General features: G+C 37.3%; 1 protein-coding gene across 2 annotated transcripts in view; it reads left to right on the top strand.

Annotated features, from left to right (window-relative positions):
• The first annotated feature begins 1,711 nt into the window (after positions 1 to 1,711).
• The window catches only part of LOC115920498, a 35,484-nt gene continuing 17,983 nt past the window's right edge, over positions 1,712 to 19,212 (top strand). The window contains exons 1-4 of one of the 2 annotated variants that reach the window (XM_030976291.1): positions 1,712 to 2,023; positions 4,139 to 4,294; positions 8,358 to 8,467; positions 9,375 to 9,522. In XM_030976291.1, coding sequence (XP_030832151.1) covers positions 8,359 to 8,467; positions 9,375 to 9,522 — 257 coding nt within the window. In that variant the 5' untranslated portion in view covers positions 1,712 to 2,023; positions 4,139 to 4,294; position 8,358. The remainder of the gene's footprint in view (positions 2,024 to 4,138; positions 4,295 to 8,357; positions 8,468 to 9,374; positions 9,523 to 19,212) is intronic. The other variant, XM_030976292.1, reaches the window with a different exon arrangement.

The following is a 19,212-nucleotide window of genomic DNA, read 5'->3' as shown; positions in this document are numbered from 1 at the left end:
GTTGACACGCCTTTACACTATTAATAAAACTGTCTACAATGTGTTCGATTGTATTCCTTTTTACTGCTATATCAAATTGTATCTTTTTGAAACAGTTTACAAAAAATACTATTCCATGGTATAGGCTAACTGTATCTCACTCATACTCTTGAAGAAACAAACAAACAAACATAGTAGGACAAAAAGAAAATAACCCCAGACAGACAGACAAAAAAAACAACAACAAACAAACAAACAAACAATCGAATGGACTAACAAACAACAAGAGGACGAAACCAAAAAGCGAAGAAAATCCAATAAGAAGTACAGTGTGGAATGAATTCAGAGATGAAATATTATGAATTACAAGATGTAAGGCCATGCATGGACAGGGTGAAGAATTACTTGGAACCTTGAAAGCAAGTGTATTTCCTCCATATGTCTTGATCACTGTCACACAATCATTCTCAGGCTATTACTTATTCTCGGAGATATTCCGCATCTTATTGCTTTGTCGCGAGAAGCAAAGAAAGACACGGTGGCTGGAAAAGGCCGAACTAAGACATTCATCTTGCTTTCCTCTCTCGCTCCCGGATATTAATAAATCTCTCCGAAAGGCGACCGATCAGAGTCAGAGGTAAAGAGACGGAGAGAGAGAGAAGAAAAAAAAAAGCACAACAAATAAGAGCAAATTCAGAAGAAGAAAAAAATTGAAAGGAAGGAGCGGGGAATATCTCCTGTTAAGTGGTAAGATGTGTACTCAATCTATATTATCATGTAAGTGGACGGAGCCTGGACATATAGCATTATAATGAATATATTGCCTCATTCCTTTCTATAAAAAACCAGTGGATAATATCTCGAAAAAAGGAATACCAATCGACTTAACCCTACGTTATTGCCATTTTCTTCAATTTTATTCGTTATATTTTGAATTCCCTCTAGGGTGACTATATATGACCTTGTATTTATTTATACATTATTCAAGATGACTCAAATACAAGCGTACTTAACAACCAGGATCGATGTAATTTTTTCATATAGATAGTTATTGATGATTTTAAGGCGTGCATTCAGTAGATTGCTTCTTTTATTCTACATGCGTGTGCAGTATTACATTATTCCTGTACAGATGCCGTTAAGTGATATCATCGAGGCAAAAACAAATCTAGAAGGGCGCCATCTCTTTTCGAGTCGTGTGCTCGAAAGATAATATTTTATACTATTCTAAGTTTTCAATACAGCAACAGTTTTCATATTATTTGTTTTAAGGAGGCCGGGCTCCCATATTAACAACAATAATAATTCGTTCTTATACAGTATCGTGCTTTTCAGGACCGCAAGCCCTCTAAAAGCGCTTTATATATTATGGATTTTCTTTCATTCTATACCAGGCCGTTATATTCTACAATGAGATTCACTTTCTGCTTGGTTTAACAGCTTTCCAAATAACACCACATAAATATCAAAGAGGGGGAGGGGTGGGGGGGGGGGTAATCCCCACACAACGGAGGAGGATAAAAATATATCTGGCCAACTTCGCATGCTGTCGGCCAAATGCAAATGATTGATTTTCTCCTTGTGCCTTTGAACCGGAGGTGTATGTGTGTGTGTGTGGGAATGCGTGTGTAAATGCCTTCGATCGTGGACTTTCACCAGAATACACACCTTCAAACCGTGGACACACAGGAATCGTGGACGTCCACGATTAGAACGCCTATTATCTTCGTCATTTACGTGGCCCAATGAGGGCGCTCTCTTAATATCTGGAAAATTTGACGAAGTCCACGTTAGAGGTAATAAATAGTATCAGGAGTGTACGAATACACAGTTCGTGTGACAAAATTCTCCAGGAATCGTCGCGCATAAATGAATAACGCCCCCTTTCGGCAGTGAGTGACGTGTAGAGATCTAGATCGATATCGAGCGCCAAAACTCGTATACCGTGCACGCGCAACCAAAATACCAACGTGATCGTGACAATGTAGCCGCACCAAGTACGGCGCGCAAGTTCGCAAGAGGTGTGAGAAATCTTCAATTTCAGGTACGTTTCTAATCATTTTTCTTTTCAAATACAGGATATTCATCTAGCCCAACATTTTGGGCTTAACTTGTGTGCGTTTTGGAGCTGAGAGAATTCAGCTTCATTACAAATTCGATGTAAGTCGCACAATCCGTTTAATGTATTGCAACTGCAAGAACTTGAGACTGTCTGTCAGGGGCGGATGCGGCCGCGGTAGGCCTACATAAGTCATAAGTTAGACTTTGTATGCTGGCTGGAGTACTCCAAGGCCAGGGTACACACCTTTTTTCTTGTTGAATATAAAATGTTATAAAATATAATTTTAATCACAGTGCTTGGTAACACTAGATGCAGAAAATTCTTGAGATTACTTAAAAATAAAAGAGAAGAAGAAAAAAATCATGAAGAAAATTTCTTTAGAACAAATCCTAAAGACTTAGATCTAGCCTAGTCAAAGACCTCTCGAGCGCTGTTGTAGTGTTTGATTGTCTTTTAAAGGTACGCACCTATCGCCACCAAGAATACATGGTAGGGTCTAATTATCTTCTATTTTATTTTCTTAATAACATCACATGGACAATATGCCTAAGATTGTTGCATCATGTGCCTTGGCGTAACTCGCCCGACCCTAAAAAAAGGAGCCGACCCTACCTTTTTTTTTTTTTTTTTGCTATCGATATCTTTTTTTCGATAGTGATACTGATAGCGATCGCTATCAAAAAAAAACCGGAAAGTGTTTCGGCTGCGCATATTGCGCTTTTGAATGTTCAATTTTTCCACAAAATAAACTTTCACTAGGTTCTGCATGTGTTTGAATGTATCCATGTAAACGTATGGTTGTATGTAATAGCGCCTGCATGAATAGTGGTGTGTGTGCAGGTTACGAACGCACACAAAAATAAATAAATAAACAAATAAATAAATAAATCCCGACCGACCGACCGACCCTATTTTTCAGGGGCCCGTTACGCCAATACAACAATTTTTTTTGGGGGGGGGCCTAAGCAAGAAAACAGTGTCAAGGCATATTCTTTGAAGCCTGAACTTGTGATTGATCCCATACAAGTCACTTTGATACACTATGTCACAACAATTCATTTTTAACCTCATCAATGTCAATTACTTATGTAATTTATTTTATTCACTAATATTTGAAGAATATATCCTGAAAATTTAAACAGGTTTCTTTATAAAAAAGAAATTAGAGCCACTTTCTTGATTCAGCAGTTGTGCCACTTTTCAGGAAATTTCCTGATTTCAGGAAATTTGTGTGAGATGCTTGTGTACAAAAGTATAGGTAAAAGGTCACTTTCAAAAAAAAATTCTGGCTATTTCAGGAAATTTTATCTTCCATTTGTGGCATCTCTGATTCAGGTCCGTTTCGAGAATAAGGCATATGAAGTGTTGATCCCCATAGTGTAATAATTAGTGATTAATTGGCAATTAACAGCTAAATTAAAAAGTTTGCATCAAATATGGTGTCATTTGTTGGGGAATAATAATTGGGACAACATATTTAAAAAAAAAAAAATCATTTTTTTGGCATTTTTCACCCTGAAATCGAATTTGGATGAACTTGTGACATGCGACCAAGCATGAATTTTAACTTCATGGCAGTGCATACCGCCACACATGTGTGGCTGTAATTAAAGACACAAGCGTGTGGCAATATCCAACCCACGTAGGGCTCGATACAGCCACACACTGCTCTTAACTGTATCAAATTGGACTTTGTGCATAAATGAATGAAGTGTTTTCATGTGGTACCGGTGGTGCCGGAAGGTGGTATACGTACGCGCGCACACTGCCAGTAGTAATACACCACAGAGGCACTACTACTGGCATTGTGCAGGCGTGCGTATACCGCGCCCCGGCTAGTAGTATAGTACAGTACCATAGAATTATGTATAGTAAGTGCTACCGGCGCAGCGAACACCACATGAAAATTATGCATTTCTCATGCCCAAGTACAAAATCGATAGAGGTAAGAGCAGCGTTTAATTGGCTGTATCTAGCCCTACGTGGGTTGGATACCGACATACACGTGTGTTTTTAATTAAAGCCACACGCGTGTGGCGGTATTCATTTATTTTAAAAATATGACAATGGTATATATGCAATTTTTTTCTCGTATAGACTGTACAAATGGCAGCAGATGACTTAAATGTGGCTACAGAGGAGAAAGTGCAGATTCTTTTATACTTTATAGATCTTTACAAGGACAGTAGCATTTCGTACGAGGAACTCGTGGCAGTTGTTGTGGAGATTTTATTGCAATTGTGAAGCCTAAAGGTACAGTAAACTAGCTATAGAATGAAACTAATTTCTAAGTAAGAGACCATAAATTTGTGACTTGAATCTGTGACTTTTGAACTTTCTTCAGAATACCAATTGCCAAGATAAGACAAAATTTGTCTAGTATAAGATCCTTACACTAGCTGTTACACTTTAATACAGAACACTTCGCTAAGAGTGAAGACAATATTTAATTCCTGCACAGTAGTCTTTGGGTGATAAGTTCAGGTTTTTCATTTTTTTTAGCACTAAATGATAATATTTCCAACATTTTTTGAGGATATGTAATTTCCTGGTACTTCACGTAGCATACATCATGCAGCTCATTTTTGTTTTTACTGAATACATTGTTAACCAATGCCTTGAAGTTGAAGCCATTATGAATTAGACTCTTTTCCACAGAAATAGGATTTGCAATTCTAGTGCTTTCTGGTATACAGACTATTCACAGAGGCTATTAAATGTTTCATTTTAACCCAATTTGCAATAGGCAATTCCTGATATTTTTACAACACTTTTTGAATGCACATTTTATGTTTTTGTTAGAGTTCCAAATAAAAAATTGAGTTAACTCCTGGTTAAAGCTCATTGTACCAAAAGTTCAGTGTTTTGAAGGTTCGTTGTTCCAAAAATAAAGGTTCAATGTTCTGAAAATGAAATAAGGATCGATGTTCCAAAAATAAACAAATTCAAGGTTTGCTGTCCCAAAAATGAAATACTTAAGTGTACATGTGTGCTTTGAACTTTTAATTGAATGTATGAGTATTAAGAGCAAAACACACAGGCAAGCAAGTATAATTCTGAATATGATGAGACCTGTGTTAAATTGAATGTCTTGGTACAGAAAAAATACAAGTTGCTTTTAAATACAGTCATGTAGTGCGTGTCAGAAAAAGGTAACCAAGATTTATCTTGAATGATTTCTTGGATGTGGATAATTTTAGGGAAAATTCCAAGGCATCATTAATTAGATAATTGTCTCATGACACCAAGATGTCCTTCTTTTCCTCATGGATGACTACGCAAATGAATGAAAGTCAGAAATGGCTTTGCATAACTTTTGACTTTGACAGTTTTACCATTGATTGATTTCAGCTTGAATAATGCCAACAAAAATAAGATTATGCTTGACTGAATTCTTTCAATTCGGACAAAATATAAGGAATTCATACCAATTCAAAGTTACCTTACATAAGTTATAACAGTTCTTGAATAGTTTCATAAGTCAAGTGGCTAAACGTGCATGAAGCAAGTTGATATCATGGGAGCATCCCATGAGTCCGACAGCCTACGAGTCCGACAGCTCACGAATCCGACAGAAATGAATATAAGCCTACTACATCGACATTTTTCAAAAAGAGGTTCTAGCTAGACATTTTGACTTTTAGGCTCGCTAGATCGACACTGACAAATTATTTACTTTGAGACCGACACTACGCAAAAAGGGCCTACGAGACCGACTAACGTATTTTAGTGCAATAGACCGACAAATTGGTAAAATATATTGCTAGTCAGACAGTTCAGAAAATAGGAATCTAGTCCGCCAACAATAGATGGCACTATTCAATTGTCGGAGTAATGCGCAAAATTTATAAATTATCGGACTAAAATACAATTTGAACTACTGTCGATCTAATCGGCTAAAAAGCAAACTGTCGGACTAATAGACCAATTTTACCTAGAGTCGGTCTCGTTTGTAAAATTTATGTTTGGTCGTGCTCATAGGCATTTTTATAATTTTGTCGGATAAATGAGCTGTCGGACTCAAGTCCGTTTTTATTTAATGTCTATCTCGTTCACCAATTATTAAAAATGTCGGCCTCGTGGGTTGTCGGACTCGTGGGCTGTCGGACTCGTCGGGAGTACCCGATATCACTGCCTCACAATTTCCCATTGACTCTGTACACACAAATGGTTAAGTTAAAGTTGCACTTTTATGCCTAAATAAAGTATTGTGTGAGACCATTCATGCTTGAATAGTTTAAAATTACAGTGGTGGGCAAAACATACTTGTATCCTAATCCTGGTCGTACACAGATTTTGATAAAATGTATAATTTTTTCAACAGACTCTATTGGAAAATATGGAGCAATGACATCATCAACAAAGTCAATGCAAATTAAAATGTTTTGTGTGTTTTAGGGGGAAATTTTGCTGCTGAACACTTTTCAGCCATAATTATCCTAAAATGAACTGAGCTCCGCCACTGAAAGCTAAAATAAACTAAATACATTTATTTATGAAAATTCTCCTCAAATTCAATTTCTATTACCTCTTAATTGAATTCGCATTTAGTTTTCAGGTCGACAACATTTTTTGAAGGGTTAAGTCTTAAATATAATTGGAGGGGGCATGTTGATTTTGGTCTCATAAATTGCCATAGACATCAAACGAAGCAGTCCATAGATACATTGTTGAAAAAATTATGTGTGTCGGACTTATGCAAAACAACGTGGGGGGGGGGGCATAATGCCTCTCCTCTGGCTCTACTGTGTTTCAACTCAAATCTTGTTTTTAGGACAATATATTAGGGGTTTATTATTAAAGGTATTTAGACAGTGTAATTGGATTTGTCACAATTGAAAACATAATAAGCCATTAAAATGCCAATTGCCCTTCAAAAAAGAGAATAGAAGATACAATTTTTGTTCACATTTTTGAAAAATGAGGACTCAGCATTTTTGGCCACGCCTCCTTAAATTTGATTTTTGGGCGGCACTGTCTGGATATTCTTCCAATTTGGTGTCATATCGATCAGGAGATCAAGCTGCATCAACAAGCTGAGATATGTCCCATCTGTTTCTGAAAAATACTTATTCCCCTGTAGCCCACTTCTAATAGTAAACATCCTACTAAATGCCCCTCAGTAAATAGTGCTATATCCTGCCAACGCGGAATCCATAATTTCCACTTTACTCTACTACTCCATGATAAAGTTGATTTATATCTTATCCCCCTCCGCTCTCCCCTTCCACCACAAATACAATTCTTTTTCCATCTTTTTTTAAAATGTACTATGCAAAGACTGATGCTGTTTCAATCACCAGTTTAAAGATATTCAGTCCAAAGTTTACCTAATTTTTTGTGTTCTCGCTGTTAACATCCCCAATGAAAATATCTAGTTCCTCATCTTTAAATACATTAAACAGAAGTGCAGCATTTTCCTCTCACAATTTTTCCTTGGGGGGCTGCCATTTTGATTACAATTCATGTCCGCGTGAAAATATCGGCCAGCACACAAACACAGCTAGCCGGCCGGCCGACCACAGGGGAGGGGTGCCAGTACGATCAAGATGCCTGGCACAACTGGGGAATCTCTGGCTAGCTTGCCACATCTCCGCTGCCTGCTGACAGTTGCAAATTGTGCATCCGATACCGATAGCATCATAGCTCTATATCCTAAACGATTTCTATACCATGAGGCTATAATATAATAATTTTGATAATAATGATAATAGAGCGCCAACTCCTCTCTGTAGATATGGCAGATAAAAATCATTGCGATGATGAAATGCTCATTTCACGCTGTTCATTGGACTGTTGTTTACATATGACGTCATAGATATAACTTCAAACGGCAAGATCCTAGAGGCTAGACTAAAATTGCTAAATTGCTCAACAAAAATATTAACTAGGTCAAAGGACATCATGGATGTAGTGATCTCATAACTCGATGCCACACTATCATGACTTGACCTCTAGATCTACCAAAGGCACTCCACAAATGCCTAGCCTTAGATAATAGTAAAAGTAATTAACAATAACTGTAACAACTAAAGTTAGGACCTCGGGCTAGGTCAAGGTGTCCAGTTAAAAAGGGACTCTGGGAGCATTTGAATAGGATACATGGCCAAGGTCTCCTTTTGCTCTACATGTAAGTCTACATGTATTATTGAAAGATGAACAGTATGTAGGCCTATTATCAGTTTGCAGATTTTGACTTCCAAATTAATTTGGATCAAGTTAGTCTATTCTGTATTCATTGGATATCAATGAGTAAGCGTCGCATTAAATGTCACATTAAATAACTGTTACATCACATCTGTTTTGTTTTGAACAGTATGTCTTCCAGGAGAAAAAGATTTTCTCCGGCAGCCGAAGCAGAGCATTTCTGTAGCCTGGGGAAGGACAAGAGTGGATTTCAAAAACAATATATAAATGATGTGATCGGTAAGAATAACCTTTCTTTGAGTTTAAATAAGTGCTGCCAAGAACTGTAAATTTAGAATGAAATATGGAATAATTTTTACAAGTGTGTGTAGTATTATTACGTATGTTACAGATACAGTTACAGTTCTATCTGCTTCTAGTAAAGTCTGTGTTTCAAAAGGGAGACAGTGGATCAGGACATTTTGGGGAATTTGTATCTTTTAGTGGGTGAGGGCTATTTGTCTTTATTATGGGTGTGGATCACTAAATTTTCTGATAATTGCTGCCTATATCATTGACTTTGAATAAACTTTGAAAAGTTTTATTCAATGTACCTTTCCCATCGGGCTCCTCAGGACAGTTTCCAGACCAAAAGATCTGCCATCTGATTCTTTTGGCCGAGAACCAGAATTGTCTCTCACAGTCACAGCTTTCCTTTCTTGCGGGGACCATGGATCAGTATACACAAAGTAGGATTCTCATCTTTGGTAATAATCACCTGATAACAGTGCAGAACTGTGAATGGATTCCATCAGCATTGGATTTGGTTAAGTTTGACTGGATGGAAATGATAAGCTCTAATTGGTTCGTGTCTTTTGGTTTGGTCAGTGTTTCATTTTGGCTAAAGTGAAGACACAACAAAAAATGTGTTTTAATGATCAGAAAAAGAAAAAAAAAACTGGTTAATGGTACAAGGCACGTGCTGGCAAAAGAGTAATACTTTTTCTAGCATCTAATGTTACTGCATGATTTTGTAGCAAAACACCAGCTGTTTGGCAACAGTGACCCCTCACGTACCTTTAGTAAATTTGTACGTCATTTTGTTGAAAGACAAAAAAATTGATAAAATACTTTTTGAGTTGCGGTACAATTATGATTTCTGATTTTTCCTTTAACCTTCAAAATCACAAACATTTGTATTTTCCAGGATATGGTCTTTTTACATCAATGACTTTCGAGAAGGGGAGCTTTCTCCTTGAATATAGAGGCGAGCGGTCTTTAGTTTCTGATGATGAGGAGATGACCAGTGAAGACTCGTATGTTTTTCACTTTAAACACTGTGGTGTAAAGTACAGGTAGGCAAACCGAAGTTCAATTCTATTCTTTGGTCCCAAGGCTCTCCCTCTGGTCAACTAGCGAACTCTAAAATTTCTTGAAAGTGCTTGCTAATATTCTGAAATTTTACATCATTTATTTTTTTCAGGGATTTTGTTATCAACTTATAAATAGTTTTCAAAAAAGCTAAAATGCTGTAACAGGAGATATTTTGGTCCCTTCATTATTCAAAGGTCTGATAAATTTGAATGTCATCTTTGTGTGGTGCACATTATGCACATAAACTTTAAGGAACATCTGCACATGTAATTTACAGCATTGTTGACATGTACAATGTACATGCATTTTATGGTCCCATTGTGCTCTCTTGTGAAAATATTTTTTTCTACATTTATATTGTACATAGTTTTTTTTTTTTTGGGGGGGGGGTCTATTGCAGCCATTCTGAATTTAAAAAAATTACTGCAAATGACATTAATGATACAATCTTTAAAAAAAAATCTTGTTTTCAGACACTAATTCACTCACACGTGTACATCATAATTACATGCACTTTGTGGTCAGACAGTGCTAGTTCTTTCATATTATATAGTAAATTAGTATATTAGTTAGGGGCTTATGTTGGCATTTTGAATTTCAAAATGCAGCATTCTATCGTATAAGAAATTCAAGGTTTAGCTAAAAAAATCATGTTTTCAGACAGTTTCATTCATCCATCACAATTACAGGCATTTTATGATCAGTGTGTGTGTAATTTTGTGATTTGTATGGCTAATTTGCATATTTTGGCGGCTATCTAGGATTTTGTCAATTTGCAAAAAATGTTGGTTTTTTGAGTGGCATCATTTAGATTTGGAATCAGCATCCTCAACTTAACGAACCATCAAAAAACATTGACTTACATGTATTATTTCATTCCTACGTGGACAATTCGCGTAAGTGGACATAATTCCAAGGACACTTTTTAGCAGAAAGCCACTGCTATGTTTACTGACAAGGGTTTCTTGGTGATGGTGATGACGATTTTGATGATGATGGTGATGGTGGTCGACGTTTACGATGATTATGGTGATGGTGGTGATGATGATGGTGATGACGATTCCGATGATGCAATACACACCCCTTCTTTACGAACCTACAACAGAGGACTCCTGTATTTATATGCTATTTCGCCGTGGACATTAGGGCTGGCAATACACACCTCTTCTTTAAAGGGGAAGTCTATGCGATAATTTAATTTAAAATTGAAATAGAGCAAAAATCAAGCTTTCAGAAAATGTCTTACTTGACTCTGTAGACCCATGAATAACCGAGTAATCACTGGAAAAGCGATATAAGCAAAAGTGCTAACACGAGCCAGTTTTACCCGAAATGCATTTCGCTACACTGTCCGCATGACGTCAGTGTCGCACTTTTGTTGAGCAAGCAGTCAGAAATCCCACGGCTTGAGGTTCAAACACCAATATTTCTACATTTTTACATCAAAATTGTCAGCTCAAATATCTAGAATCTATTGAGCATATATCGCCCTATGTGTCAAGGGCTTCAGAATTGGAAAAGTGGTCATTTTCCCCAAGAACTGATAAAATTTGTGCAGCTATACACTTGACACATCGATATCTTGCATCCAGTCAATGGAGAAAGTTCGCACATGCGCAGTTATAGTGCCACAATGACGTCACACGGCCATCGCACTTCGGCAATGCGAGAACTATTTTAGAAATAATTACCATCACAAAATTGGAGCTTAAAAATCACAAAAGTAACGCCCGTGGATGAAAGTGGTATCAAAATGCTCCTTAATTTTCAAGCCATAAAATAGATTTTATTGGAAATCGTCTAGACTTCCCCTTTAAAGGGATCCTTTAACAATGATAAATCTGAGATACACGGCCCTACGTGTTATCAGTGTCTGTGATATGGTGTAATATTGAAGCCCTAAAAAAATCGCGCTTCAAAATGATCAAGAAGTGCCTCAAAAAAGTAAAAATCTGTGAGTGACCGGTTTTACCATACTCGTTTCCCCCAATAGACTGTAGTGTTATGAAAACCGTCCGGCGAACGGTTTTGAAAATTTGTAATTTCAATCATAAATATCTTGATAATCAGACAGGCGATCGGCTTGTAAAAGTCATGGAGTTCCTGACTGACATAAAGGTTTATAATTATCATAGCAGCATGAGCTAATCCCGGATTTTGTTTCAGAATCTGAGACAAAGTTACCGGATCCCTTTAATACAAACCTGCAACAATGGACCTCTGTATTTGGGCAGGTCCAAGCTAATCCGCACATTAGGTATGTAACATTTCAGAGATTTCGGACTATAAAAAGACAATGAGAACAAATTGTGATTTAAGAGACAATCATGTCTATCATTGTACCTATGGGGAGAACATTTGTGCAAAGTTTCGCGACTCTCGGTCTTTTGGTTAGTGAGTTAGGTGGAAATTTAGGTGTGTTACGTATGGGACGCAGAGAAAATGAGATTTTTTAAAATAAAAGTTTGAGCTTAAATCTCTGTGAAAGTATTTTAGTTATCATTCTGAAACTTACTGTGCATAAAGGTAAACTACATGTACTCAATATTTTAAATCTGAAGTTTCAGCCAATTCCATTGAATAGTTTCTTCATAGTGATTGATTAATCTCACAAAAGTTATGTTACGTATGGGATGTTTCGTATGGGACACTTTTGGACGCATGCATTTTCAATAGGAAAATCTGGAAAAAAAAAAAATCAATTTTCTGTGAAAATGTAAGGTTGCCTTCACACTTATATCAGGTTTTTGGTACCATTTGGTGATAATTAACATACAGAGCTTATCCAGGCAGAAAGAAAATGAAATCCCACCTTTTTTCATCTGCTGCTGTATATTTTTTTTTTTCTGCCATTGACTTTGTACACACATTGCCCAGAAATTACTGTTGATATGTGATATTTTTGGAATATTATTTTTCAAATTCAATTTTGTTTGTTTATTTCTATTTTTCTATAAATATCTTGTAAAAAAAAATTACCACAAAAAGAGATCAAATAAAAATTAATTGCAAGTATTATAGCACACTATAATTCGTAATTTCGGAAGAATCATAACATTTGTAAAAAATATATTTTTTTGTAAATAACCGTATGTTAAATAACTAATAATATAATGATATTATCATCCAAAGGTATTTTTAAGACAGTAGATTATGATCAGATTGAAGTGCAGCTGTAAAATTTCCCAATAACAAGGTTTAAATTTTGTATTCTTAGCTATATGGCCATCGACTTTGTACACAAATTTCCCATACGTAACACTTTTTTGGAGTACCTCTCAAATCAAAGTGGAACGATTTATGAAAATTATAATGATGCATTCTTGTCACATTTGTGATAAATTAGAACTTTTCTAAGTTTGGTTAGAATAGATAATGAACTTTTTGAGAAAACTAAAAAACTTGACATCATAATGTTATGTATGGGACAAATCGGGAGAGGACGCAGCCTCATTGAAAAATAGACATGGTCATGATTTTTTTTATTTGCCAAATTAATTGGGGGATAAAAGGAATCTGTTATGTGAGTGTCAGTTTCTAACTTTCATTCACTTATTTTATATGATTTTTTTAAATTGTCCCATACGTAATGCCTGAATTTCATTTCATGCAATTTGGGCCCGAATAAATTTGCATATTTACAATTTTTTTTGATTCAGAAACTTCAACTCATGCTATTTGATGATGTGTATCACATTCCTTTCCTTTCAAAATAAAAATTTGGTGTTTGAGAGGACATTATCTTGGACCTGCCCATTTACAGACCGTCACCATGTCACCATGGACGTTAGCCATTAGGCCTGGCAATGTACACCTCTTCTTTCCAAACCTGCAACAGTGGACCTCTATTTACAGACTATACTGTAGCCTCTTGACGTGGCCCACTTCGGATTTGGGTGTGCGAAGCACACCCTTCGGGGTGCGGAGCAGCCGCAGGCTCTGAAGGGGCCTCTTAACTAATGATTCGCGCCATTTCTGCTGTCATTTTTTTTTCAAGTAATAAGTTACTAGGTAAACCCTATTTTCACAGAAATTTTTTTTCGGTGATATTCAAGCCAATGAGAGCGTTATAACCCGATCACATGACATCAATTTTAATATTCATAAGTCCTTCGTTAATGATATGCACGATTCACAAATCCGAAAATGGCGTCCGCCGTCTCAGTCTCAGAAGGTATCAAGTATACCTCAACTTTCTTGAAAATCGAAAGATTTAAGAATCCACAAGTAAAAGCGAGTAAAAGCATTCAAATATGCCTTGTAAGGTTGTGATGTTTTTGTGAATCTGCCCACAGGATTCGGAAAAAGTGTCATATTTCATGCATTACCGCTGTGCACAGATTATCTTCGTCACGCTGCCTAGGCTCCGAAACAGCTGAGTGCAAGCGCAGCTAATCAACCAATGTTTGTTTCAAGAACAGACGTTTTATACTGAATTCATTGATCGGGTAGTAGAAAAGTATGCAACTAAGAACAGATATATGAGGGAGGCGAATTATATTTAGACTAATCAACAAATGGCTCTACGAAGAATTTCATTTGACAACATCGAGTGCTTTATAAATATATATGAGTATGTGTTTTATTCATTATACGATGAATAATTCATAACCGACAACAGAAATGGCGCGAATCACTAGTTAAAAGGCCCTTGAGGTGCTTCGCACCCGGGGTGCTCCGCACCCCAAAGGGTGTGCTTCGCACACTCAAAACCGTAGTGGGCCACGTCAAGAGGCAACAGACTATGTCACCGTGGACGTTAGACCTGGCAGTACACATCTCTTCTTTCCAAACCTTCAACAGTGGACCTCTATTTACAGACCATGTCACCGTGACCGTTAGACCTGGCAATACACACCTCTTCTTTACAAACCTGCAACAGTGGACTTCTATTAAACAGACTATGTCACCGTGGACGTTATACCTGGCAATACACACCTCCTCTTTCCAAAATTGCAACAGTGGACCTCTATTTACAGACTATGACACCGTGAACGTTAGACCTGGCAGTACACACCTCTTCTTTCCAAACCTGCAACAGTGGATCTCTATTACAGACCATGTCACCGTGGACGTTAGACCTGGCAATACACACCTCTTCTTTCCAAACCTGCAACAGTGGACCTCTATTTACAGACCATGTCACCGTGGACGTTAGACCTGGCAATACACACCTCATCTTTACAAACCTGCAACAGTGGACCTCTATTTACAGACCATGTCACCGTGGACGTTAGACCTGGCAATACACACCTCTTCTTTTCAAACCTGCAACAGTGGACCTCTATTTACAGACCATGTCACCGTGGATGTTAGACCTGGCAATACACACACCTTCTTTCCAAACCTGCAACAATGGACCTCTATTTACAGACCATGTCACCGTGGACGTTAGACCTGGCAGTACACACACCTTCTTTCCAAACCTGCAACAGTGGACCTCTATTTACAGACCATGTCACCGTGGACGTTAGACCTGGCAATACACAACTCTTCTTTCCAAACCTGCAACAGTGGACCTCTATTTACAGACCATGTCACCATGGACGTTAGACCTGGCAATACACACCTCTTCTTTACAAACCTGCAACAGTGGACCTCTATTTACAGACCATGTCACCCTGGACGTAAGACCTGGCAATACACACATGCAACAGTGGACCTCTATTTACAGACTATGTCACCGTGGACGTTGGACCTGGCAATACACACCTCTTTTTTCCAAACCTGCAACAGTGGACTTCTATTTACAGACCATGTCCCCGTGGACGTTAGACCTGGCAATGCACACCTCTTCTTTACAAACCCGCAACAGTGGACCTCTATTTACAGATCATGTCACCCTGGACGTTAGACCTGGCAATACACACATGCAACAGTGGACCTCTATTTACAGACTATGTCACCGTGGACGTTAGACCTGGCAGTACACACATCTTTTTTCCAAACCTGCAACAGTGGACTTCTATTTACAGACCATGTCACCCTGGACGTTAGACCTGGCCATACACACATGCAACAGTGGACCTCTATTTACAGACTATGTCACCGTGGACGTTAGACCTGGCAATACACACCTCTTAATTCCAAACCTGCAACAGTGGACCTCTATTTACAGATATGTCACCGTGGACGTTAGACCTGGCAGTACACACCTCTTATTTACAAACCTGCAACAGTGGACTTCTGTATTCACCGTCAGGGCTGTTTGAATAAAATCATGTCGATTTTAGTCATGATTTAAATCACTTTGATTTTAAAATATAAATCACTGTATATAAATCAACTTTCCTGAAGAAAAAAAAATGTTTTCACAACTTTTCCCTTCTTTACAATTATTCTCAAATTTATCATTTATAATCTTGGCTTTATCTGTTTTGACACTTAAAATATATGGTATACCATGTAGAAGTCTGATTTAAACCACTGTTTATATTTCTTCCCCATCGAGCAATGTTTTCAATGGGTCTGCGGCAGTAGACAACTATATTATGCAAATAAATTAAAAAAAACAAATTTAAGTGGATTATTCTGTAAAATATTACCATAAACCATGATCAAATAATGCTTTTTACCAGTAAATACCGGTAAAAACCGGGAAATACAGGGAAATATAAATTTTGTTCTCTCTGATCATATTCAATTGGTCTTGGTCATTTGCTCCGGCGATAATTACTCTTGCCATGGTTGCTCCAGCGACATTGCTCCCCCGACAATTGCTCCGGTGATAAATGCTCCGGCAACAAATGCTCCAACGACAATTCCTTCTTACATGGGGAAAAACTTCTATGGAATTGTCACTGGAGCAATTGTCATAGAAGTTTAATATTTTTATCATCAGAGTAAAAGTTGCTGGAGTGAGTGACAGGAGCAATTGTTGCTCTTCAAAGAGGAAATGTGCTCAGTGCAACTGTGGCCTGAGTATGCGTTGGATGACCCAGAAGGCTCATTTGAAGCAGAATGAAATCGAATCATGCATTTCATTAGTGAACATGCAATGGTAAACCAATTAATATTGCAATAAGCTCACAAAAAAAAATGTATTTCTGATTGTGTGCAGCAAAAATTGTATAGCAATAGGCGAGTTTGTGTGAAGTATGCCAGTGTGCATGTTTTAATGTGAGTGCACACATTGGTTAGGGTTTTGAGGAATGTCAGATTTTCAGGTATTTCCGGAAATCCAGATTTTTTTATCTATAACAAAAAAAATTCTGTTTTTTCCCTTATTATCCCATTTTTTTCTTTTCTCTTGTTCTCTCCGTTTTCTCCGGGAAAGCAGAATGATTTTTAAAAAGAAATAGATTAAAATAAAAGAACAAAATCAAGCACACGAAAGTCATCAAATGGTCTAGGATATTAGACGGAAAACGCACATTTTTGGTGTTAAAATCTGGTAATCTTCGATAAACAACTAGAAAGTAGAAGTCCCTACGTAGGGAACAGCAACGAAAGAACGGATACGTGAACCATTCAACAATCCACACGCATGCTTCCAATAGCGTTGGTCGCCTGTTGCCATAATCTCAGCGTGCCAGCGCCGGTGGGAATATCACTGGGTGCTGGGTGCTAGCATACGTGTACTGCGATAATTTCGTCGGAAAGATGGGGGTTTGATCTTCATGAAAGCAAACTTTTATCTTCGAAATAGCATGGAATAAGACAGAACCTTGAATATAATGTATTTGGAAGCATGCTGGATTGTGTAAAATATTTGATTGAAGATCTTTTATTGGAAATCTTTTTGCCTTTTGGAAATATCCTGAATATGGAATTAGACAGAACAGCGATGAGCAATACAAACAATGTTTACGCTGGAATAAAAAACAAGTGGAACTGGAAATGGACAGAGGAAAAAGATTGCCATGGAGTGTTTCTTAGTGATAACATGTACATGAGGAAAATAAACAAAAAGGGCATTGCATGTTGCAAATTTTTACAATGCGAGATCAACTATGGGAATGGAGGTAAGCAAGACATTTTACGCCATACAGGGATGTCACCACAAAGGCTTAGCAAAGCGATGTAAATGCATACATTAGGAGTGTGAAGTATTTATGTTGCATGTGCTGTGAAATTTTCTTGTAATTAAAAGTGTACAATATGGGAGAAAAAAGGTATAATTGTTTTTGTTTATTTTTATGTGGCAAACTTTGATATCAACCTACATGTACCTACTGTAGCAAGTTTCAAAAACTGCAGATTTTAAACTTGACAAATATTTCAGGACAGTTCAGTCTAATTTCTATCTTCAGAATTTTTTATACTTGCAATTTTCTACATCAAAATATACAATATATTTAAGGGGAAAGACCCCTCAGATATGCTCAGATTGCACCAGAGAGCATCTAAAACCCCAGAGCTTCCAGAGCCCTTAAGCGGGCCCTGGACCCTGGTCGCAAGGGACTTAGCGCTCGTGATGTGCGGGAAGTGCACATGAGAGTTTTCCAATTTTGGCAGGCATGACTTTCTGGAATTTTTTAAAGCTCCACTAACATCCCTTGGTTTTGTTTGTAGGTGACAATTAGGCTGTTTTGATTTTTTTTTTTATCTACAGCAGTCTTTTGCATCAGTTGTTGAGGCAAAAAGCAATTCAAAATACAGGTAGCTCTGTCTAAGTCAAATCTCTTGGGACCACAAAAATTTGTTCGACTTAGGCAAAATTCAACTTAGAAATAGTAAAGAACACAGTTTCTATATCATTTGGTGCAATAAAATATTTCGACTTAGGCAAGTTCGACTGAGGCAGAGTTGACTGTATAAAAAATAAGCATTTTTAATCATATTTCACAGTTTTTGTCTCGCCTGCGTAGCAGGATCGAGACATAGGCGCCGTTTTTTCCAACGGCGGTGGCATCAACAATAAAATTTGCTCTTAATCAAAAACCCCTTGGTCAATTTTGATCAAACTTGCACAGAAGGGTTATTAGGCAGCCCAAATAATGTGGAATAGTTTTCAGGTCATATGTCGAGGTCAAAGGTCATCTGAGGTCAACTTTTCGAAATCTTAACCTGAAAACTTAACTTTGGCTCTAATTTCTAAACCGCTTGCCCAATTTTCATCAAACTTGCACAGTAGGGTTATTGGGCAGCCCAAATAATGTTGAGCAATTTTCAGGTCACATGTCAAGGTCAAAGGTCATCTGAGTTCAACTCTCCGAAATCGTAACCTGAAAACTTAACCTTGGCACTAATTTCAAAACCGCTTCTTTGATTTTCATCAAACTTGCACAGTAGGATTATTGGGCAGCCCAAATAATGTTGAGTGATTTTCAGGTCACATGTCAAGGTCAAAGGTCATGTGATTTCAACTTTCCGAAATCGTAACCTGAAAACTTAACCTTGGCTCTAATTTCAAAACTGCTTCTTTGATTTTCATCAAACTTGCACAGGAGGGTTATTGGGCAACCCAAATAATGTGGAGCGATTTTCAGGTCACCTGTCAAGGTCAAAAGTCATCTGAGGTTAAAGAGGAATTCTGGTACTTGCAATAACCAAAAATAAATTTTTCACAGAATTGAACTCAACTTACACAGAATCATGACAAAAATAAATAAATAATATATGCCAAATCATTTTCAAAAAAAATTCTGAAATGACAGAGTAATGATAAAATTAAGATCAGAAAAAATTCTCAAAAATCCTGACTGCATGTAGTATAGTCCCACATGCTG

This window comes from Strongylocentrotus purpuratus, unplaced genomic scaffold, assembly GCF_000002235.5.
Source record: "Strongylocentrotus purpuratus isolate Spur 01 unplaced genomic scaffold, Spur_5.0 spur5_scaffold_9, whole genome shotgun sequence".
In the NCBI taxonomy this organism is placed as follows: domain Eukaryota; kingdom Metazoa; phylum Echinodermata; class Echinoidea; order Camarodonta; family Strongylocentrotidae; genus Strongylocentrotus; species Strongylocentrotus purpuratus.
Note: the sequence above shows the minus strand (reverse complement) of the source record. Positions and strands in the feature narration are given on the sequence as shown.